At 40.0% G+C, this 25343-nt stretch overlaps 1 protein-coding gene across 4 annotated transcripts in view; it reads right to left on the bottom strand.

Moving 5' to 3' along the window:
• VPS8 (VPS8 subunit of CORVET complex) overlaps window positions 1–25343 on the bottom strand; it is a 274119-nt gene that overhangs the window by 168696 nt on the left and 80080 nt on the right. For all 4 annotated transcript variants that reach the window (XM_008266588.5, XM_089332060.1, XM_089332059.1 and 1 more), the window contains one exon: window positions 8110–8156. In XM_008266588.5, the coding sequence (XP_008264810.1) occupies window positions 8110–8156 (47 nt within the window). The remainder of the gene's footprint in view (window positions 1–8109; window positions 8157–25343) is intronic.

Genomic DNA, 25343 nt, shown 5'->3' with positions numbered 1-25343 from the left:
TATAATTCATTTATTCTTTCATTCCATTTTTTAAAAATACAAAAACTGCTAATTCTATTACCTGTTAGGATTTCTTTTCCCCTAAATATTTAATTTTCTTATGTGTGTAGCATGTCAACTGTGGAAAGCGGCAGTGGCTTGTTTATCCACAGATAGTTTTTTGTTGTTGTTGTTGTTTTTTGTTTTTGTTTTTTTTTTTTCATGACAAGTGCCACAAAAAGGTGAAGGAAGCTCTGGAAAGGAATGGGCTGGGCTTGGGCCTCAGGGGAAGTCTGGAAGCGACAGGTGGTGATCAGCCTACCTACAACTGCACTGGAAGCATCTGCCACTTCCCAACAAACAGCATTTGCAGTAGCCTGGGGGAAATCTATATCCATTTCTTTTCAAATGCACAATGGTAATTTTTATATCATTTTCCTCCTCTACTGCACATGGCATTGATTATAGTATTTTTCATGCTGGTTTCATTTTAATCAATAGTTCATCACATTTTTGTGATTATCAATTACTAGCCAAGCAAAAGACACTGAGATTAACTTTTATTGCAAGAGAGAAAAAGTAAGAGTAGCAAAACAACTCTACTGAATTCAAGGAAAATGTCACATTGGCTAACCCTTCTACTCAGTAATGTGTCGAGAAAAACAACATGCTAAGGGAAACAGTAATACATTTTTAGTACCAAGTCTTGGGGAGGAGAATTAAAGAGAGTTCAAAATTCAGTAAACAGAGCACAAAAAATGACAAAGAAGGTAGCCTTACGACAAAAAGCAGCAGGCTATGTTGTAAGATGAATAGCAAAATGATCCATTTCTCTCTTAATCAGTGTGAGACTATAATAAAGCAGCAAGAAAAATAAAGCTCAGCGCCTCTTATCTGCATCTCTCCCTTCAAAGAAAAAATAAAACAAAATTCTAACATGTATTCTCATCATTCTGGGAGAATATTTATCACAGCAGCAGGAGCGGGGGTAGAAAGGAAAGCACACACCAAAAGCTACGTTCTTAGCTCTCACGTGTTTCCCTCTATCTTCAGGCATTACTCTTCGGGTGCTGATGTCCTTTCCTAGGAAGGCTGCGGCACTGTTTACCATTTCCAGCTTAGACCTCCTATGCTATGGCTGGTGCAACTGAAAATCCATCAACAACAGAGGGACAGCAGAGAGATCTTTCCAAAAAATGTCACCTTATATTAATACTTTCACTAAAGGTAGTTTTGGAGTTTATCATTTATAACTTCAAATATAGAAAAACGGCTAACTTCATTTTGTACAATATCAACTTCTTTTTTTAATGTACAGGGTTGCTTTCATTATAATAGAAACAGAAATTCAGAGAATGTTTGAAGGAGTTAACTGGCTCATCTATGCTAAATACATAACCAGGGCCAAATAACCACATTCCCAATAAGCCTAAACGGGATTTAGTAAATCCAAAGTCTATTTGGGCTAGTCTTCTTACTTATAAAGGTAAAAGCAAAACTCAAATAACTTTAGGAAATTATTTTCAAAATGTTGTGGTTTCTGTTGCAAGTATCACAGTTTGTAAAGAATTCCTTTCAAAAGGTCTGACTTAACTGTGGTGATGGTTGTTAAACTCTGAATGCACTAAAACTACTGAACCATACATTGGGATGGGTGAAGTTTATAGAATTTAATTATATCTTTTTTTTTTTTTTTTTGACAGGCAGAGTGGACAGTGAGAGAGAGAGACAGAGAGAAAGGTCTTCCTTTGCCGTTGGTTCACCCTCCAACGGCCGCCGCAGCCAGCGCGCTGCGGCCGGCGCACCGCGCTGATCCAATGGCAGGAGCCAGGTACTTATCCTGGTCTCCCATGGGGTGCAGGGCCCAAGCACTTGGGCCATCCTCCACTGCACTCCCTGGCCACAGCAGAGAGCTGGCCTGGAAGAGGGGCAACCGGGACAGAATCCGGCGCCCTGACCGGGACTAGAACCTGGTGTGCCGGCGCTGCAAGGCGGAGGATTAGCCTAGTGAGCCGCAGTGCCGGCCGGAATTTAATTATATCTTAATATAGCTGTTATAAAGCTTAAAAACACACAGTACCTTTCCCTCCTAGCTTTGTAGTTACGGAGAGAATGGTTAACCAAAACATCCCATTCTTGCACATTCTTTGTAACTGACCTTTCTGCTTTTCAAATAACAATTCTGATGTTGAACAACACAATGGAAAATATACCCTGGATATCAAAAGATGACTTCAGGCTCATTTTCTATTAACTAGAAATATTTTTAGTTGAAATTCATATATGACTCAGGTAATCTGAAAGACGGCATCTTAACAGTTTTAGATATTGCTTACAGTGATATAAACTTAAGGTGGTATTATCTACAGAGAGTATCAGTTTTGCTTTGTTTTATAACTGCTTTATAGAGAAATAATTTATAAATAATAATAATATAAGCATATATTTTAAAACAATATTCCAAACTATGATTATAGTTCACATAAACCCTGGATCTACTTTCAAAATAAAACTGGCATTATGGCTTCCATAGAATCAGATACAAGTTGAACATCTGGTATCCAAAATAATACCAGAAGAATTTTGAAATTTTTAGATTTTGTAATATTTGCATATACAGAATGAGATATTTTGGGAACAGAACCCAAGTCTAAATACAAAACTCATTTGTGTTTCATACAGACTTTCTACATACAGCCTGAAAGGTAAATTTATACCATATTTTTATACCATATTTTCCCTGCTAATGCACCTGGGAAAGCAGGAGAACAGCCCAAGTGCTTAGGCCCCTGTTACCCAGGTAGGAGACCTGGAAGAAGCTCCTGGCTTCAGCTTGGCCCAGCCCGTGCCGTTGCAGCCATATGGGGAGTGAACCAGCAGGTTCTCTCTCTCTATATATATAATTCTTTCAATAGATAAATAAATCTTTTAAAAAAATCGGATTTTGGATTTCAGATTTTCAGATTAGGGATTTCACCTTTTATCTAAGACTAGAAAAAAGATATACAACCAAACTGAACCAAAATTGTGAAAGAGAACAAATTATAAAAGTAAAATATAAATCATCAAAAACAGAATTCCTATAATATCTGATTCTAAGTAAATTATGAAAACACTCTAAAGCCAAAATTTAACTAAAAAAAAGATGTCTATAACACATTAATAAGTATGCTCTACAGAGAAGAAAAATTTCGTGCCTGCCATAGTAAAAAGTTTTTTGCAATATACAAGGGCACTTTAAAAAAGCTCATGAAAAATGGGATTAAATGATCAATTTATTTTGGTGCAAAAAAATCTGGGGTAAGTGTTGTGGCACAGCAGGTTAAGCCACTGCTTGGGATGCCTGCATCCCAGATCGAACAAGTCCTAGCTATTTCTCTTCTGATCCAGCTTTCTGCTAATGCACCTGGGAAGGCAGCAGAAAATGGTTTAAGCACTTAGGTCCCTGCTACCTAATGGGAGATCTGAATTGCATTTCTGGCTGCTGGCTTTAGCCTGGCCAGCCCCAGCTGTTGCAGGCATTTGGGAAGTAAACCAGCAGACTGAAGATATCTGCCTCTCCCTCTCACTCTCTTCAAATAAAATAAATAAATCTTTAAAAAAGGAAAATATGCATAAATTTAAAGATTTCTTGCAATCAAAATAAATACTTTTAATTCTATTTTCCATGAACTTACACTAGTTCATTAATATTACTGCTGAGGCCAGCACCATGGCACAAGTTAATCCTCCATCTGCGGCACCAGTATCCCATATGGGCATTGGTTCTAGTCCTGGCTGCTCCTCTTCCAATACAGCTCTCTGCTGTGGCCTGGAAAAGCAGTAGAAAATGACCCAAGTCCTTGGGCCCCTACACCCATGTGGGAGACTAGGAAGAAGGACCTAGCTCTTGGCTTCAGATCTGCGCAGCTCCAGCCATTGCGGCCATTTGGAGAGTGAACCAATGGAAGGAAGACCTTTCTCTCTATTTCTCACTCTCATTGTCAGTAACCCTACTCTCAAAATAAGTAAAATCTTTTTAAAAAATTAATAGTATTGCTAAATGTGAGGTTCTATGAATTATGCTATGATGTAACAATGATTACAGTGTAGTAACTGTTGTGATATTGAGGTAAAATTAACTTCAGGGTATGTATTACATATATAATTTGATTCACTGAAGAAACAGAATAATATATGACAATAAAAACAATGTAGCCAATTAAAAGATATAAATATGTAAGAGGTTCCTAGCAGCCAGGACTGAGTAGGTGATGCTTCTAGAAGTGGAAGAAGTTATCAGAAATAGGCCAAGTACTACCTCATGTTTTCTGTAAGACTGTATTTGCAGTTTGCACAATCTGAATACCTAAGGCAATGTTAATATAACACACTCTGCAAACCAAGGAATGTAGAAGACTCTACACACAAATGGAACCAAATGACAGAGAAGATGATACAAAGGGAGTGTCTGGTTGAAGGAGAAACATACCATACTAAAAAGAAGCTTCATACATTTGACAATCCTTGGCTTCATTGTAGCCTAAGGAATTGAATGTTTTTAACCTCATAATCCGTGGTAACTCTAGGAAAAAAAGTGTAAAAACTCTACCACCTAAGAGTAATTACACTGGTCTATTTAACTAGAATTTTTAGATCTAATAAATTTTTAATCACTGCATGTTTGAAATGGAAGAGAACTAAAAGGTGGCTTAGACACAAACAATCAACATCGATCCAATGGTTTATTCTATCCATTTCTCCCTAAGCTCAGGCCCATATTTAGGATCCTAACACTCTGATGAACAACAAATGCCAGTATGGTGAGAAGCAAGCAATCAAGGAACACGAATCTAGAAAGGGAGGGAACACCTGGCCCAATTTCTTGTTTACAGACACAATGTCCTTGTTCTGCTGGGAATTCTATCCTGTCCCTCTGTCCTTACTGAAACAGAGTAAGAGAAGTAAACAGATTAGGAGGGACAGGAAGAAAGGATACGCATTCTGGACTTCTCCCAAGCAGAAGCAGGATCTAGCACAATTCAGTCTTCAGCCTTTGGAAACAGAACTGAGAGAAGAAGCCACTGATTTGTACTATGGTCCAGGAAAAAAGTGCATGCCTTTGATCTTCATTTTATGACTGTTAGGGCCTTTTGACTCTTATGGTTTTGTGAGAGTATTTAAGAATTCAAGATAGGTGCCAGTGTTGAGGCACAATGGGTAAAGCCATTGCCTGCAATACACAGCATCCCATGTGAGTTCAGGTTCATGTCCTTGCGGCCAGTTTCCAATCCAGCTCCCTGATAATGGCCCAGGAAAAGCAGCAGAAGACGGCCTAAGTGTTTGAGCCCCTGCCACCCATATGGGAGACACCGATAAAACTTCTGGCTTCTGACTTTGTCCTGGCCCTGTTGTGCCTGTTGTGGCCATCTGAGGAGTGAACTAGTGGATGGAAGATCTCTCTCTTTCTCTCTCTCTCTTTCTCTCTATAACTCTTCAAAATAAATACACAAATCTTAAAAAAAAAAAAAAATTTCAAGATAATGATCACAAGTCACCCTGCAAAAAGGGTGGCAGAATTATTTCACTAATTCAGCCATCAGGTATTGAATAGTCAATTTGTACCAGGTACAACTATAGGTAGAAATAATCCATTTTATAAACATATGCCTTCTTACTCTAAATTTTGTCTCTTAGGTACTTCACTTCCTCTCATTTATAAATATGTCAACCTGAAGACTTCAGTTGATGCCAGTACTTATTGGTATTAAGATACTCTACACCTCCATTTCTTCATCAGGAAATAAGGATAACATTACTCTCTTACAATGTAATTATGAAGATTAAATAAAATAAAAATATATAACTGATCCATAAGCTATTAAAGATGCTTAAAAAAATACAAGATATGAGTGGGCATTGTAGGGAAGTGGATTAAGCCACTGAATGAAATGCCCAGATACCATACTGGAATGCTGGGTAAAGTCCTGGCTCCTCTGAGTGATCCAGCTTCCTACTAACGCACTTGGGAGGCAGCAGAAAATGACCCAAGTACTTGTATTCCTGCCACCCTCGTGGGAAACCGAGAGGAGTTCCTGGCTCTAATTGTTGCAGGCATTTAGGGAGTAAACCAGTGGATGGAAGATCTCTCAATCTTCCTCCCTCCCCGCTATTTGTGGTTCTGCTTTTCAGGTAGATGAAAATTAATAAACTAATAAATAAAAAGAATTTTTTTAAAAAGAGAAAAATACAAGATAAACAATGAGGAAATGAGTGTGAATGTGGGCTAAAGAGAAAACTAGGAAAAGACAGGGCAGGGTTAGTCCATGTTTCATGGTGCTTTGCTTCCTAGTAAACAATAATTAGCTACACAATCCCCTGTCCAGCAGCTACAGGTACATGGCTATTCAGAAGATGCAAAGGTAACACCTGAAAGAAAATTCTCCCTTATGCCCCCATGAAGAAAACAATGTGTAATAGAAAGTAATGCTTTATATTACAACATCCCTACTGTGCACACAATGTATTTCACTACAGCTAAAACACTGGAAGAAAGCTGAGCCTCAAGGAAGCAGGCGCCATAGCCACCTATGACTTTTATCAAGAGCCTGGCATAGCAACTAACTGCCCTCTTTGATAACCTTCACTGATACTTCCAAAGGATGACCTAATCTTTTATGAATCAGGCTACTGGAACATATATTCGTGAGTCCAGAAAGTGTTGTACAGTTTAAGTAGTATCTGAATTAGGCCCTTCCATCATTCTCTATCACTTAGAAAGCGGTACAAATGTCTGGGCAAGACAGAACACAGAAGCTAGACTCCAGGGTGGGGAGGGGGTGAGGGGGGGGCAGCACTGTGGCACAGCTGGTTAAAGCCCTGGCCTGAAGCACTAGCATCCCTTATGGGCACAGGTTCTATTCCTGGCTGCTCCTCTTCTACTTCGGATCGGCTCAGCTCCGGCAGTTGCGGCCATCTGGGGAGTGAACCAGCGGATGGAAGACCTCTACCTCTCACTGTAACTCTTTCAAATAAATAAAACAAATCTTTAAAAAAAAAAAGACTCCTATATATGAATCCCACTTTTGCCACCCCCCACAAAAGCTGTGGGAGTGACTTATGGCAAGTCAATAACTTTCTGCCCCTGGAATATCCTATATAAAATGAAGAAAATAATACCTCATTGCTATAAAAATCAGATGCTTCTATAAAATTATATAAATTAAGCATAAAGGGCTTAGCACAATGTCTGGCTATCATTGTAAGTATGAAAAATTGTGAATTAGCACATGCTGGTTAATTTATATAGTTACTACATAAAATGCTACCAACAAAGCATAATCAAGAGTTTATTTACACTGACTTATTTTAAACAAACAAAAAAAACTCTAAAATGATCAATACTGGATTAGTGCAATGAATATAGTCCTTTATGAGGGGTATGACATAATGTGTTTCAGAGATGGTTCATGAAAAAGCATATACACAAAATTAAAATGAAGAGTATATGAGGGAACAGTTCATAGAAAAGAGAACTGAAAGATAATTTTGATGCAAAAATTTTGAAACTCATGCAGGTTTTTTATAATGTACATCTCCATGAGCTTCTTAAAGACCTCTCATCTGTACTGAACACAAATCACACAGCTTCTATTTTATTTAATTATAAAACAAGAACAGAGTTCATGTATTTCATATAAATAATTTTAAGCACATAATGATACTTCCCACCACCCTCCCTCTTCCTTCCTTCTTTTTTTCTTCTCATTTTTGTAATGACATACTTACAATTTACTTTATAATCACAGGCTTAATCTTCCACTAAATAAAGAATTCAATAAGTAGGAAGTAGAAAGACCACTGATCTGCAGGAGTATAGACAAGGACTATGAACAGTATTGCTCTGTACCTCTGCTATCCTGCCACACTAACACATGGATGAGATGAGTACACCTATGGCAACTGTTTTGGGGAAGTTCATTTGATTAGATAAATGTACTAAAAATGTTACAGAATCAAGTTTCTCTAAACTGATTTTTTTCAAAAAGCTTATCCTGTCAAATTCACAGAGTTGATAAGCAGTACATGATACACAAACAAGAGACTTCCTGGGTTCACCATAATTGAGTCTGACAGGCAATGCATACTCACTTTCGTTGCAGCAGAAGACAGTAATCAACTATGACAGGTACCATATCCTGCAGGGGAACACAAAGAAAGCATTAGACCCACACCCCTGTCCAACGGTCCACTGATAATGAAAGAGTTCTGCTTCAGATGATGTTAAAATTGTTGGCAGGATATTGGGCTGTACAGTGCTTTTGGTAAGCAACTTGGCACTACCTATCAAAAGTCTTAAAAATATGGAAACAGTTTGACTTGGCAATTCTATTTCTAGAAATTTATCCTAAAAGCATTTAGGAAAAAAGTATTTTGAATGCATTAAGATATTCACTGTAGCTTTGTAAGAGAAGAAGCAAGAAGACAAAGAGGAAGCAGGGAAAGAGAAATTTTGAAGAAATTTGAATTAAATTTATATACAACATGGGAAAATAATTCAGTGAAGTTTTCTATTTAAATAAAACATTATGTATCTACCACAAATTTCAAAGAGTTTACAATATCATTAAAACAAACACTAGGCAAAAATATGTATTCATTTCACAACACTGTAAAGAAAACTTAAAAAGAAAAAAATACATCAAATTGGTAACAAAATACAGTTGGTCCTTTTCAGTGGCTCAGGTGATTAAGGTTGCCCATATTTTGATTTTAAAGGTGATTTGACTTCTCAGTTTCATAATATTTTGATGGCTTTACATTCATCATGTATGGGCCCTACTAAGTAACAACAATCCCTAATTTTGGCCTTTTCCTAAAGACAGCTGGGGGGAGAAACAGCAGCTTATCTTGCCTGGAAACTGTCAAGTAACCAAGCTTCAGATTTCAGCAGTGCTCCTTCATTTTCTGCTGGCTACAGGGAAGTACAGTCCTTTTACAAATCCTAGGAGCTCTAGTTTCTAGGCAGAAAAAAAAAAAAATCCATGAGGAGGGGAGAAGACACTACATGAAAATTTTCACTTGTTAAAGAACCAAGGACCCTGATTACTTGGGAAGGGGTACCAAGGTGGATGTACAATCCTAAAGGGCTATGGGGTTAACCCTGAAGTCAGTCTGCTTCCTTCAGTCATTGATACTCCTCATGGCTAGACTTTAAATCGCACTCAGATTCTTCAAAACCAGCAAATAAAAATTATAGACTTAGGGCAGGTGTTTGGCACAGTGATTAAGATGCTGCTCAGAACACCTGCATACCATATCAGAGAGCCTGGGTTCAATTCCTAGCTCTGCTCCTGATTCCAGCTCCCTATTAATGTGCACCTTGGGAGGCAGCGAGTAATGACTCAAGTACTGGGGTCCCTGTCACTCACATGGATGATCTGATAGAATTACCGGTCCCTAGTTTTGGCCTGGCCCAGCCCCAGCTCTTGAGGGCATCTGGGGGAGTGAACAACAGTTTTTTGTTCTCTATCTGCCTTCCAAATAAAATGAAAATAATTTAAAATAATGATATACTTGAAAAGGGTTAGAACTATACAAAATCTCAACCCTGAATGAGAATATAGTGGATTAAATAATCTGGGCTGAAGAGGGAACCTCCCTGGAAATGCTGATAAAATTACAATAAATACCACTGAAAATTTGCAGTAGAGCTCCCAAGAAAATAAGAGCAATACCCAAGGCCTAAAAGTGAAAAGAGGACTGAAAACTAAAGCAACAAGCACAGCTATCGCTGGGACTATCCTATAGGTTTGTGGGTCACAGGAAAGCTTGGGTTTTATTGCTAAAATGCTGATGTCTTAGATCCTTGCAGCATAAGGAATTGAAGTAGAGGACCTGCTTCAAACCAGGATGCTTGACAAGCTGCATCATCAGTGAAAGGAAATGGTTGTGGGGAAGAATCTACCTATTGGCATAGGAAGATGATAAGGAAGGTTGCCTGTCTCATCCTGAACTTGGAATAAATCTGTACTCTCCAAGAACCTGTTAGCGAAATCCTGCTCACAGGTGGGTATGGGATTTGAATTTATACCATCTCCTTAGTGGGGAACAATCAAGTCAGGAAAGCAAGCTTAGGGCCGACGCTGTGGCTAAGGGAGCTAAGCTGCCACCTGCAATTCCTGCATCCCGTATCAAAGCTCTGGTCTGAGTCCTGGCTGCTCTGCTTTCAATCCAGCTCTCTGCCAATGTGCTTGCAGAAGCAGTGGAAGATGGCTAAAGTACCTGGGTCCCTGTCAGCTACGTGGGAGACTTGGATGGAGTTCCAGGCTCCTGGCTTCATCCAAGACCAGCCCCAGCTGTTGTGGCCATTTGGGGAGTGAAACAGTGAAACAGGAAGATTCCTGTCTCTCTTCTTCCTTCCTTCCTTCCTTTTCTCTTTCCCTCCCTCCTCTTTCTCTCTCTCTCATCTTCCCCTCTCTCTCTCCCCTTTTCTATCACTCATTCCAATAAATAAATCTTTTGAAAATAAATAAAAAAGAAAGTAGCCTAAAAACTAATTCTATTTTTTATTTTATTTTATTTTGACAGGCAGAGTGGACAGTGAGAGAGAGAGATAGAGAGAAAGGTCTTCCTTTTCCGTTGGTTCACCCCCAAATGGCCGCTGCGGCCAGCGCACCGCACTGATCTGAAGCCAGGAGCCAGGTGCTTCCCCTGGTCTCCCAAGCGGGTGCAGAGCCCAAGGTCTTGGGCCATCCTCCACTGAACTCCTGAGCCACAGCAGAGAGCTGGACTGGAAGAGGGGCAACCGGGACAGAATCCAGCGCCCCGACTGGGACTAGAACCCGGTGTGCCGGCGCTGCAGGCGGAGGATTAGCCTATTGAGCCGCGGCGCCCGCCACCTAAAAAGTAATTCTAAAACAAAACAAAAAAATGCTCCTAAGGCAACTGAAAGAAGCAAATTGAAAAATTCCCCAGCAACAGTGCTGAACAGTCCTGAACACAGGCAAAATAAGTACCATGGACATGGCCCTACACAGGATGTGGTCCAAACCAAAACTATGCAAGTACTTCATGAAATGATGCACCATGAATGAATGCAAGTAGGAACTATAAATAGCAATGGTAGACCATTGTCTACCCTGGGTAGACTGTAGGGGTTAAGGTACAGTGATACCATTCAGATAGATCACTGAAGTGACTGTAGTGGAAGATCTAGAAAACCAGAATGAAGACAGAGGGCTAAGAATGCGAGTTACGCTACAGTGTTGGCAGCAGGCATAGGGAAGAGTGGACAGAATCAAGAAATATTTGTAAGTAAAATTGTAGAGTTTAGTGACAGATTGGTCATGGGTGGGAAGGCACTGGAGGAATCGGTAACTCCTAGGTTTTGTGTTGAAGTGATGGTTGAATGAAAATGACACAAATGAGATAAGCAATATGAGAGGAAGGAAGAAGCTAAGTGCAATTTGGGTTACAGTAGATTTGACAAACATCTTTACTTAGATGTTGAATAATAAAAACTAACAAACTGAAACCCCTAGGTTAGAATGAAAGATTCCTAACTTATCAGAGGAAAAAGCTTATGAATAAAAGCAGGCAAGAGCAGTGAGTGTTTAGTCTAATGATTAAGATGCCCACCGCTCATATCAGAGTGCGTGGGTTTAATTCCTGTCTAAGGCTCCTGACTTCAGATTCCTGTCCCCGCCCCCCCCCCACACACACACAGGCAGAGAGAGAGAGAGAGAGAGAGAGAGAAACAGAAAGGTCTTCTTTCTGTTGGATCACCCCACAATGGCTGCTACGGCTGGTGCGCTGTGCCGATCCGAAGCCAGGAGCCAGGTGCTTCCTCCTGGTCTCCCATGATGGTGCAGGGGCCCAAGCACTTGGGCCATCCTCCACTGTACTCCCGAGCCACAGCAGAGAGCTGGACTGGAAGAGGAGCAACCGGGACAGAATCCGGAGTCCCAACCGGGACTAGAACCCAGGGTGCCGGTGCCTGGGAGGATTAGCCTAGTGAGCCGTGGTGCCAGCTCCAGCTTCCTGTTAATGCAGACTCTGGGTGGCAGCAATGATGGCTCAACTAATTAGGGTCCTACCTACCACCTGGAGACATGGACTGTGTTCCTGGCTCCTGGCTCCAGCCTTGGCCCAGACTTGTTGGTTGTTGTGCTCATTTGGGAAGTGAATCAGTGGGATGAGAGCTCGCTCTCGTGCTCTCCTTCCCTCCCTCCTCCCTCTCCCTCTATCTCTCTCTCTCTCTCTCCCTCTATCTATGTCTTTCAAAAAAAAAAGGGGGGGGGAGCGGCCTAGTGGTTCAGGAGGTTAAAATCCTCTGCCTGTGGTGCCAGCATCCCATATGGGCACCAGTTCTACTCCCAGGTGTCCCTTTTCCGACAAGCTCTCTGCTGCAGCCTAGGAAAGCAGTAGAAGATGGCCCAAGCGCTTGGGCCCTTGCACCCACATGGGAGACCTGGAAGAAGTTCCTGGCTCCTGGCTTCAGATCAGATCAGATCAGCTACGGCTGTTGCGGCCATTAGGGGAGTGAACCAGCAGATGGAAGACCCTTCTCTCTGTCTCTCCCTCTCACTGTCTGTAACTGTACCTCTCAAGTAAATAAATAAATAAAATATTTTTCTTTTAAAGATCTATTTATTTATTTGAAAGTCAGGGTTACACAGAGAAGGAGAGGCAGAGAGAGAGAGAGGTCTTCCATTTGCTGTTTCACTCCCCAATCGGTCACAACAGCCAGAGCTGTGCTGATCTGAAATCAGAAGCCAGGAGCTTCTGCCGGGTCTCCCACGCGGGTGCAGGGGTCCAAGTGCTTGGGCCATCTTCTACTGCTTTCCCAGGCCATAGCAGAGAGCTAGATCAGAAATACAGCAGCCAGGACCAGAACCGGCACCCATATGGGATGCCGGCACTGCAAGTAGTGGCTTCACCTGCTATGCCACAGTGCAGCCCCCATAAATAAAATCTTAAAAAAAAAAAAAAAAAAAAAAGCAGTCAATAATGGACTAAATCTAGAAGAAACACGAGTCTTTATGAAATAGACAGAGGATGGGGGCCAGTGCTGTGGTGCAGCCGGTTAACGCCCTGGCCTGAGGTGCCGGCATCCCATGTGGGCGCAGGTTGGAGTCCCCCTGCTCCACTTCCTGTCCGGCTCTCTGCTGTGGCCTGGGAGAGCAGTGCAGGATGGCCTGGGTCTTGGGCCCCTGAACCCACGTGGGAGATCTAGAGGAGGTTCCTGGTCCGGCCATTGTGGCTGCTTGGGGAATGGGCGATCAGATGGAGGACCTCTCTCTCTCTCTCTGCCTCTCCTCTTTCTATGTAACTCTGACTTTCAAACAGATAAATAAATCTAAGACAGACAGACAGACAGACAGACAGGAAGGAAGGAAGGATGGCTGGCAGGCAGGCAGGCAGGCTGGGTCAGAGGATGGCAATAAAAATCCAATTCGGGAACAGTCACAAAGGTTGAAAAATCAGAAGGGCACACAGTCACAGTTATCTACATGACCCAGAATTACAGAAAGGAAGGCGTGATCACCCCTGTTTTACAGCACTAAAAATGAGTAAAAGCTGAAAACATTTATCGCATTCAGTAGTTAGGTTATCATTGGTTTCTTTGGTAAGAAAGAATTTAACTTCCTGATTAGAGAATCAGTACAAGGAAGGGTGAGATCCAGTCTGCAGAGAACTAAGTGGTGAATGAAGTATGGAGGGGTGAGGGAGAGGAGGAAGAGAAAAAGGGAAAGAGGAGACAGGGAAGGAGGGAGGTGGGAGAAAGAGAGAGAGTAAGCATCAGTACATGCATAACTGGAATCCCTGAATAAGAAAATTAAAACAATGAAGCAAAATAAGTAATTCAAGAAAGCTTTCCTGAAACAAAAATACTTAAATCTGTATATTAAAAGAGTATATTACATGTCAAGGGAAAACGGCCAAAAATGATTGTGCTGGGACTCAATGTAGTCATTACTAGATTCCAAAAGTAAGGAAACAGCCAGGAAAGAGATTAGAAATTTATGAGAGGGGGAGAATATTGGAAGCTAGCCTCAGGTTGTCCAACACTGACATTTAATGCCAGAAGATAATAGAGCAGTTTTCCAAGATCCTTAATGAAAGTCAAAATCCCTTTTGATATAAAAGCTAGAAACAATTTGAGTATGTAACAACTCAAGGAATATCTCATGAACCTTTCTTGTTGCAACTGCTTCAACGAGTGACACATAACTTGGCAAACAACAGCAAAAGCACTAATGATAAGCATTAACTATATTTAATTGAAAAAGAAAGCCTAAAACAAATATGGGCATAAGGGTGAGAAAACAAATACCCTCCGACAACAAGGAAAATATTTATATTAAGACAAATTAAGAGATAAAGAGAAAAGAAGGTAAGAGCTAAAAAAGAATTACTGGTCTTATCTGACAGTCACACAGTATCTTCTAAAGCTCACAATTAAAACTGGAACAACTATATTTAATAGTATAAAAGTAAAACTAAGATAATACTGACAAAAACCTTGTGATAAGGTCGGTTTTTTTTTACTTTTATTTAATATAAATTTCCAAAGTACAACTTTTGAATTATAGCAACTTTTCCCCCCATAACCTCCCTCTCACCTGCAACCATCCCATCTCCCACTCCCTCTCCCACCCCATTCTTCATCAAGATTCATTTTCAATTCTCTTTATATACAGAAGATCAACTTAGTAAATACTAAGATTTCAACAGACTGCACCCCCACAGACACACAAAGTATAGAGTATAGTTTTACTATTAATTTGCATAGTACAACACATTAAGGACAGAGGTCCTACATGGGGAGCAGGTGCATAGTGACTCCCATTGTTGACTTAACAATTGACACTCTTATTTATGACGTCAGTAATCACCCGAGGCTCTTGTCATGAGCTGCCAAGGCTATGGAAGCCTCTTGAGTTCACCAACTCGGATCTTGTTTAGACAAGGCCATAGTCAAAGTGAAAGTTCTCTCCTCCCTTCAGAGAAAGGCACCTCCTTCTTTGATGGCCCATTCCTCCCGCTGGGATCTCACATTACAGAGATCCTTCATTTAGGTGTTTTTTTGTTTGTTTGTTTTGCCACAGTGTCTTGGCTTTCCATGCCTGCGAAACTCTAATGGGCTTTTTAGCCAGAAGGGGCAGTGCTTTGCATAGTGGTTAAGATGCTGCTTGGGATGGCTGCACTCTGTATTAGAGTGCCTGAATTCAAGTCCTGGTTCTGCTCCCAATTCCAGCTACCTGCTAATGCACACCCTGGGAGGCGCAGGTGATGGCTCAGTTAATTGGGTCCCTGCCACCCACAAAGGAAACCCAGAATGAGTTCCAGGCTCCCAACTGTGGCCTGGTGCTTGTTCTCTCTCTCTCTCTCTCTTTTTCTCTCTCTCTGCCTTTCAAATAAATAAAATAAACAACAACCTTGGTGATAGAAAAAGAAAAAGGAAAAATATATGCTAATTTTACCACAGCAAGAAATTTTCAGTTGAAGACTGAATGCTCTTCCGCTTCTATTAAACATCATAAGGGAGTGTATGTGGGAGCCAGTCAATAAGGCAGAAAAAGAAAAAATAAAAGTTGTCTAGATTGGGAAAAAAGAAGTAGATCTATCTTTATTCACAGACAGCACGATTACCTATGTAAAAGATTTGAAGGAATATATAAGAAATGACTAGAGTTTAGCAAGATTCCAGGACAGATCAACAACATACTGAAATGAAGAATGGGATGGGAGAGGGAGTGGGAGATGGGATGGTTGCAGGTGAGAGGGAGGTTATGGGGGGAAAAGTTGCTATAATTCAAAAGTTGTACTTTGGAAATTTATATTAAATAAAAGAAAAAAATTTCTAGATATTAGAAATAAATATTAGAAATAAATAAGCTGAAATTAAAATTTTAAAAATACCATTTACAGTAGCATCAAAAAATAAAAGGAAAAGAAATATTCATACTATGCCACTACCAAAAAACAAGAGACTATTAACCAATATAAAAAGATCTCCATGATATTTGAAGTGGAAAAAATAGAGTATAAAACAGCAAATATAGTTTTGTATTACCCTGTAAAGTAGAAAATATTCATGTGCAGGTAGATAAATATGAGTATATTTGCTAAATACATTTAAAAACTTAGTAACAATGGTGAGAAGCATCTGGAAACTGGGCAATAGGGTGGGAGGGAGGCATTTTACTAAATACTTTTTTTTTATTTTTTAACTATAGGAACATATTCCTTATGCAAAAATTAAATTAATTGAATATTTATAAAAGAATAAAATCAGGTAACACAACTATGTACAGTCAATCTCAATTCCATGAAAATGTAACTGGGTAGGATATGCAGGCAAATATAAACACCAAACCCCTGAAGAAATTCAATCATGTATACATAAAGCATCTACCGTGACCCAGGCACACGCCTATGTGTTAATGATGACACATATTCAATAAAACAGACACACCTGACAATCTGAAATAGTAACTTTAAAGCCATTAACAATAAAGTATGATCAAACTTTAGAAAAGGGAAATGCAAAATGACAGGGAAACTTACATCAAGGAGGTAAAATCTAGGTCTGCCTTCCTGAATAAGTGATAATTAAGTAGACACTTGCAAAAATAAACATTACCCAACCAATTTACCAAATGTAAGGCAGAATGCACAAGTAAACCTGAACAATAGCTTGTGGGGAAGTTCAGAGGTAAGAGAAAACATGGGACCTTAGAGAACTAAGAGGCAGTGTGACTAGAGCAAGAGCAATGAGGAGTACAGATTTTTTTGCGAGGGTCATGGAAATATGGGTGTGGAACAAAAAATCTGATTGTGGCAAGATTACAAGTGGTTTAGAGCCTTTTCTTTTTTTTTTACTCATTTAATAAAAATACACTAAAATATTTCTATAGACTTTAATTACTCTTTTATAGATCTCCAATACCATAGGTCACTTGCCAATTCTCATCCTACTGCAACACTTCTTAGTTCTAGAGAGCTAAACCTTCTTACCATTTTAAATCTGAACTGCATGGATCCTTATCCTTACCCAAGAGACCCTGAAATGCCTTGAATGGAAGATGCATAGGAGACTTCCACTTCCAGGAAGATGGAACAGACATATTTCCCCCTATTCCTCTCACTAGTACAAATAAAAATCCTATACTATACACACAAACACACCCTCACAAACATAAGATGACTCTGAAACATAAGGACATGAAGTCAGACTAGCTATGAACCTCAGAACCTGAGAAATGGCATGGTAGTTCCCTGCATTTTCATTTTAACTCACATATACCAGACTTGGCACTCAAGAAGTTGGCAACCCAGAAATTCCCATGGGTGAGTGGGTGGGGGGAACACATACAAGCTAACTCTCTATAGCCAAACAAAGCAAAAGAATTTTAGAAATAACTGTTCCAGGGCCAGCGCCATGGCTCACTAGGCTAATCCTCCACCTTGCGGCGCCGGCACACCGGGTTCTAGTCCCGGTTGGGGTGCCAGATTCTGTCCCAGTTGCCCCTCTTCCAGGCCAGCTCTCTGCTATGGCCCGGGAGTGCAGTGGAGGATGGCCCAAGTGCTTGGGCCCTGCACCCCATGGGAGACCAGGAGAAGCATCTGGCTCCTGGCATGCCAGCCGCCGCGACCATTGGAGGGTGAACCAACGGCAAAGGAAGACCTTTCTCTCTGTCTCTCTCTCTCTCTCACTAACTCTGCCTGTCAAAAATTAAAAAAAAAAAAAAAAAGAAAGAAAGAAAAAGAAATAACTGTTCCACATTAGGCAAGTACCACAAGAAAACCATGGCCACAAGCCTGCCAAGATGGTTAATCTTCCATGTCAACTTGACTGAGCCATGGGGTGTCCCGATCTTTGTCAATGTTATTCTGGGTGTATCCATTACAGTGTTTGGGGATGAAATTAACTTTTGACTGCTCTAATGTGAAAATAGGCCTCATCCAATCAGTTTTGAAAACATGAGGAGAATAAGACTGACCATCCACAAATAAGAGGGAACTCCTAGAATATCAGTAAGGATGAAAGAAGATGGCAAGCAACAAAATGGATAGATACAATAGACATTTTTTCTTCTCTTGATGATTGAAGCAAAAATTAGATAAGTGACAAGATTTTAACTGCAGGCAGAGGAATATTTAATACAATATATTATAAACAGGGAAGGGTAAAGGGACATAAAGAGGTAAGGCTTCTATACAACTTCAACTGGAAAAGTGAAACAAATTTTACACCCATAATAAGTGATGAACATACAATGTAAATGTTTTGTAAAAAAGAAAGAAAGAAAAACAACAAAAAAGATTTAAGCCCTAACAGAAAATTACATTAAATTTAAGTAGTCTAAATTCACCAATTAAAATATACAGGTTGGCAAGTGGATTAAAATCTATAAGAAAGTTACTTCAAATATAATGATACAGGTAGGTTGAAAGCAAAGAGATAGGAAAATATATACCAGGCAAACATTAATCAAAGAAGGCAGGGATGGCTATATTAATATTAGATAAAACAGACTTCAGAGCAAAGAGAACTGCCTTAGGCAGACAGGGACATTATATAATGACAAAAGGGTCAACCTGCCAAGAAAACATAGCAATCCTAAATGTGTATACACCAAACAACAAAACATATAAAGCAAAACCTGACAAAACTTAAAAAAAGAAATAGACAAATTCACAGCAGTTGATAACTAGACAAAAAAATTATCAAGGATATAGAACTCAACAGCAACAAAAACCAACAGAATCTAAATTCTATCCAACAACGGCAGAAAGTGAATTCAAGTGTCCACAGAACATATCTTAAAGCAGACTACATTTAGGACCATAAAACAACCCCTGTAAATTTGAAATCCCTGGTAGGTGTGATACTGTAGCTAAGCTGCTGCTTGGGACAGCTGCAGCCCACAGGGAAGTAGCTGGTTTAAGTCCCAGCCGTTCCACTTCCTGATCCTGCCCTTTGCTAACGCACCTGGGAAGTAGCAGATGATGGCTCAGCCACTTCAGTCTCTGCTACCCATGTGGGAGACCTGGATGCAGTTCTGGGCTCCATGCTTCAGGCTAGCTCAGGCTTGGCTGTTGTGGCCATTTGAGAGAGTAAACCTGAGAAGGGAAGATATTTCTGTCTCTCTCTCTCTCTGCTCGCCCCCATCACTCTTTCAAATGAATACACCTTTTAAAAATTTCTTTAAATTATACAAAGTATGTTCTCCAACCACAATGGAATCAAACTAGAAATATTTTTAAATAACTTAAGTCTAAAAGGAAGACACAAGAAAAGTTTGAAACCCACATTCAACTTGATGAAAATGAAAATATGACATATCTGAACTTGGAGGACTTGGTTAAAGTAGTGCTGAGGGGAGTTCGTAAAATTAAATGCACATATAATGAAAGGCGAAAAGTCTCAAATCAATCTGAGCCTCCATTTGAGGTACCTAGAAAAAGAGCAACAACAACACAAAGCAAATATAGGGAAGGACATGACAACGAACAGAAATCAATGAAACCAAAGGCAGAAAAAGAGAAAGTTAATAAAACAAAGAACTGGTTGTTTGAAAAGAATCACTAAAATTGACAAGCCTCTAGCAAGACTAAGAACAAAGAACAAGAACACAAATTACCAATATCAGGGATGAAGCAGCGAATGTAGCTTACAGGCACTGCAGACATCAAAAGGATAAAAAGGAAACACTAGGAAAATTCTACACATATAAATTCGACTACTTACATGAAATGTGCAAGTTCTTCAAATTACACATGGTATTGTAACTCATTCAATATAAAATAGATGGTTTGAATATCATAATTATTAAGAAAATTAAATTCACAGTTTAAAAACTCAAGGGGCTGGCACTATGGTGTAGTGGGTAAAGCTGCATCCCATATGAGCATCCGTTCGAGTCTCAGCTGCTCCTCTTCCCATCCAACTCTCTGCTATGGCCTGGGAAAGCAGTAGAAGATGGCCCAAGTACTTGGGCCCCTGCACTCACGTGGGAGACCCGGAAAAAGCTCCTGGCTCCTGGCTTTGGATCAGCACAGCTCCAGCTGTTGCAGCCAACTGGGGAGTAAACCAGTGGATGGAAGACCTCTCTCTCTCTCTCTCTCTCTCTCTCTCTGCCTCTCCTCTCTCTGTGTAACTCTGACTTTCAAATAAATAAATTAAAAAAAAAAAAACTCTACAGTGAGATGGCTTTACTAGAGAATTCTACTAAACATTCAAAGAAAATTAACATAAATTCTATATAATCTTTTCCAGAATATAGAAGAGAAGGAAATATTTTCCAACTCATTTTGTAAGTTTAGTATTACTGTTACTGAAACCTGAAAGATATGACAAAAAAGAAAAATTCAGACCAATTTCACTCATAAAGATGTAAAAATCTTTAATGAAGTATTAGCAATTATAATCCACAAATATATAAGAATTATACATCATGATTAAGGGAGGCTTATTCCAAGTATGCAAAGTTGGATTAATATTCAAAAATCAAGCACTGTAATATGACACATCAATAGGTTGAAGAAGAAAAATAACATGATCATACTAATCAGTAAAGAAAACATATGTGACATAACTCAATACCCATTTATGAAAAATATTCTTAGATAAATAGGAATACTTGTAGGGGAGAACTTCCTCACCTTGATATAGAGTGCCTGCAAAAAGCCTACAGCAAACATTATACATGTCAGGACAACGCAGAGGGTATTCCCAGTATTAGAATATAAACACACTGAGAAGTTATATAAGGGTATCTCTGTGCATGTATAGATCTGTATTTTGCTTTGTTATTCAGAAATGACAGTAAAATAAACTTCTAGGAAAGACCTGATTCCCCAGAACCAGCATCTTAATCAAGAATTAAGGACAGGGTGGTGTTCTGGACATTAAATCATCTCAGAAGCAGCTTGGGTTAGAAAAGGAAAAGCTCCTCTAGTCTCACTCCATGTTCCTTCAGCCACTCTTTGGCATGACTTCTTAATGCAAAAAGATACGCCTACAACTACTATAACAATGGCCTGGAATGACCCGATTCTCATGGAAAAGTTAAATAAACTGAAAGCAGAGCTTGGTTACAACTTACAAAGGGCTTCATTAAGACTTTTTAAAAATGAAATCTTTCAAATCCTTTTAGTTTGAATCACATTATTAGAATGCCTCATATTTATTTGTACCTCAACCTTGCATCATAAATAAATGTAAGAGATCTTCAAAAAGTTTGTGAAGAATGTGTATTATGCCTAGATTTAAAAAATTTTTGTGCCAAAGTAAAAACATCTTTTAATTCCATTTGCCATGAACACTTGAAAAAAAACCTCATAATTACATATACATGAATGTAGCATAATGAAATAACCCAAAATACTCTTACTGCATTCACTGCTGATAACCAGCATCTGAGTTTGAGAACTTGTTTAACAATTCAAGTCAATCAGTCATTCAGGCACGTTTACATGTTTTATATACTTCATTATTTTAGCTTTTTTCACTATTTTTACTTTTTTATATACTTCATTACCTTCAAAAGCCCATAAATTACTTAGTCCTATTTCAAAGTGAGCTATATAAGAACACATCTGTGATGTTATAAATGACTAAACTGTGAAGTGAAACACAGTATAGTGTGGGGCTGAGGCTCCCAAACCAGACAGCCTGGACATCTACCGTGGTTCTGTCTACTGATCTATGATATTAGGCAAGTTACTCAACATCTCTAAGTCTCTATTTGCTCATCTGTTAAATGGGGATAAATCATAATATCGATACCTCAAGCACATCAGATTAAACAAAGTAGTAGTCAAGGATGTAGCCATGCTTATAGACATGAGTGTTGCAAATGCTAAGTGTGACTTCTGGATCTTGGGTCAAACTTCCTGAAGTTAAATGTGAAACACAGTCCCAAGGCAAACCCTATATATAAGTTCATATCTTTCTAAAATTCCCTCACAAATATTTATCAAGGATATGAAACCAGACTTTGAGAATCCAGAGATTACAAATCAGACATGGTCACTCAATTCGCACAAATCCCTAGAATTATGCAGTCTAGTTGTGGAAGACTGACATTACATGAGTAACTTCAGGGGCCAGTGTTGTGGTGCAGTAGCAGGTTAAGCAGATACCTGTGATGCCAGCACACCATATTGGAGTGCTGGTTCGAGTCCTGGCTGCTGGGCTTCCAATCCAGCTTTCTGCTAAAAGGCCGAGGAAGGCAGTGGAAGATGGTCTGAGGACTTGGGACCCTGCTATCAATGTGGGAGACCCAGATGGAGTTCCTGGCTCCTGACTTCAGCCTGGCCCAGCCCCAGGTGTTATGGGTATTTGGGGAGTGAACCAGCAGATGAAGATCGATCTCTTGTCTGTCTCTCCCTCTCTTGTGTTGCTCTGCCTTTCCAATAAATAAATCTTTAGGGGGAAAAGAAAAGAGAGAGAATGAGGCCATCAAGAAAGTGAAAAGAATACTAGCATGCCAGGAATACTGAGAATCAGAAATACATAGGCAAGGAGGTACATGTAGTAAAACTATTAGGAAATTTACTTTACTCCAGGAACAATGGGAAGGCTTTAAAACATTTTGAAAGCATGGAAGCACTATATCTATACTTGATATTCATTTCTCTCTGGCCACTGTGTAGAAACTGCAATGATGTATACCATGGATATGTACAAGAAACTCAACTAGGAGGCTGCTGTAATATATCAACAAGGGATGATGGTCACGTGGACTAGTATAGTATAAGAATAAATAGCATGATGTAAACAGATTAGAGAAATGCTCCACTTCCCTGCTAATATCCTGGTAAGGTGGCATAGGATGACCCAGTGCTTGAGAATCTGCCACTCACATGGGAGACAGATGGAGTTCCTGGCTTCAGCCTGGCCCAACCCTGGCTGTTTCAGCCATTTAGAAAGTGAACCAGTGGATGGAAGAGATCTCTCTCTCTCTCTCTCTCTCTGCTTGTCAAAATCAATAAATAAATCTTTAAAAATATAAAACTGGAATGAATGCTATCAGAGAAGCCAAAGGGACAAACAGTTTCAAGAAGTCATTAGCTTATTGAGTGCTGATGGGGAGCAGTAAGATTAGAGATAAAAGGATCTGCAGGATTTATAGACATGGAATTGGGTAAAGAATGAGAAGCAGGTGAGGAGACGGAGACTGAATTTACAAGATGTTTGGTTCTGTAAAGAATGTGCAAAAAAGAGGTATGTGGAGACTGGGTATGGCTGATGGCAAGGAGGGGATCTGCCTACAGTTTGACTTTGTTTTAGGATGGGAAATAACTGGATACATATAAATACTGATGAGGCAAGGCCAGAAAAAAAGGTGAATCACAACGTGTATGAGAACATTTTAATTCCTTTCTATCCTGCTAGTTATGATACAAAGAAGCTGTAATTATAGATTCAAATGTCGCCTTAGATAAATGAAAGCCACAGCTAGTCAAAACATACCAAGATCCAAAAGCTATCTTCTATACAAAGATGGGACAAAATAACACTTGACTTCTGGGGGAGAGGAGGAACACTGAACAACTTTTCAGTTATCACATCCTGTTTTGCCTCTAGGAAAGCTGAGGCTGGGTACCAAAGGCACAGATTAAAATTGAAGCTGCAGACATGAGTGCCACCTGCTGGTGAAAGGCAAATTCTCAGCACTATTCTGACTGAGAGGGAAACCATCTCAAAAGGAATTTCACCAAATTAAATTGATTACAGCTTATCTAGATTCTGCAACAAAAGTTTCTTGATACTGATATGAAATCTCCAATGTTCCCACCCAGCAAAGGAAGTCTTTTAAATACTGCCAGCCTGGTGGTCACCCTCCGTTTAAACACTTTCCATTCTGTAACAGGAGGTGCATAAGTCATTTTACACTGAATTTCACCATCTCCTAATATCTACCTATAATCAGTATTATCCCTTTGCAGCAGTAGAGTAAATCCAATGTGACAGCCAGGTATGTGTACATTTACTTTCTCTTCAGAATTAAAAAAAAAAAAAACTGTGTCTGTTTTTTAAAACCTTCTACTATCCCAGTTGTGAGAGGTAGCTCACAACAGCCTAGGAAGTACCTTAGAGGTTTTGCTTCCAACAAGAAGCCAGGCTGTACTACTACTACATGGGCTCATCAACCAAAATCTTGTCCAATTAGATACTCCCAATCCAGTATTCACACAATATTATCAATTAAATCTAAGGCAAGACTTCAAAAAAATTGTTTTAATTTGAAAGACAGAGGAAGAGGGAGGGAGAGATTCTCCAACCACTGGATCACTCATCAAATGACCATAACAGAGGCTGGTGTTGTGGCACAGTAGGTTAAAGTCCCAGCCTGCCGTGCCAGCATCCCATATGGGCGCTGGGTAGAGTCCCAGCTGCTCTACTTCTGGTCCAGCTCCCTGTTAATGCAACTCAGAAAGCAATGAGGATGGTCCAAGTCTTTGGGCCCCTGCACCTGCATGGGAGACCTGGAAGAAGCTCCTGGTTCCTGGCTTCTGAATGGCTCAGCTCCAGCTGTTGCAGCCATCTGGGGAGTGAACCAGTGGATGGAAGACCTCTCTCTCTCTCTCTCTCTCTCTCTCTCTCTCTGTGTGTGTGTGTCTCTCAGTACCTCTCTCTGTAACTGTCTTTCAAATAAATAAAATATAAATCTTTAAAAAAAAAATGACCAGCTGAATCCAGGAGCCTGAAACTCAATCCAGATTTTCCATGAGGGCAGCAAGAACTTGAGCCATCAGCTGCAGCCTCCTAGGGGGCACACTGGCCAGAAGCTGGAATCAGAAGCAGAGCCAGGACTCAAACTCAGGTACTCCGATAGGGGATGTAAGAATCTCAAGCAGTGTCTTCAAGGTTCCACCAAATGCCCACCTTCTAATGCAAATCTTGATGGTTATTCTCATTAACTTTCATCTCACAGTGATTTTTAAATTCTTTTATTTGAAAAGGAGAGAGAGAGAGAGAAATAGAGACAGGGAGAGCAAGAGTGAGAGCAACAGAGTGCTCCCATCAACTAGTTCACACTCCAAACGTCCACAACAACCAGGGCTGGATAGGTGGAAATCGAAACTCAATCCGGGTCTCCCACACGAGTAGCAGAGACTCAGCTACTTGAGCCATCACCTGCTGCCTCCCAGGGTCTGTATTAACAGGAAGCTGGAAGCAGAAGCAGAGCTGGGACTCAATCCCAGGAATTCCACACTAAGATGTAGGCATCCCTAATGGTGCCTTCACGGCTGCGTTAAAGGCCTGCCTCTCAACAATGACTTCTACTGCACTTTCTTGTCAGGATCATTTTGAATCTTGATTCTTGGTACTATCTAAACAGATCTGACAAGATAGTCACTAA

The sequence above is a fragment of the Oryctolagus cuniculus genome, chromosome 4, assembly GCF_051225735.1.
Source record: "Oryctolagus cuniculus isolate XC-2025 breed Fujian yellow rabbit chromosome 4, ASM5122573v1, whole genome shotgun sequence".
In the NCBI taxonomy this organism is placed as follows: Eukaryota; Metazoa; Chordata; class Mammalia; order Lagomorpha; family Leporidae; genus Oryctolagus; species Oryctolagus cuniculus.
The sequence above is the reverse complement of the archived record's forward strand: the minus strand, read 5'-3'. Positions and strand labels throughout refer to the sequence as shown.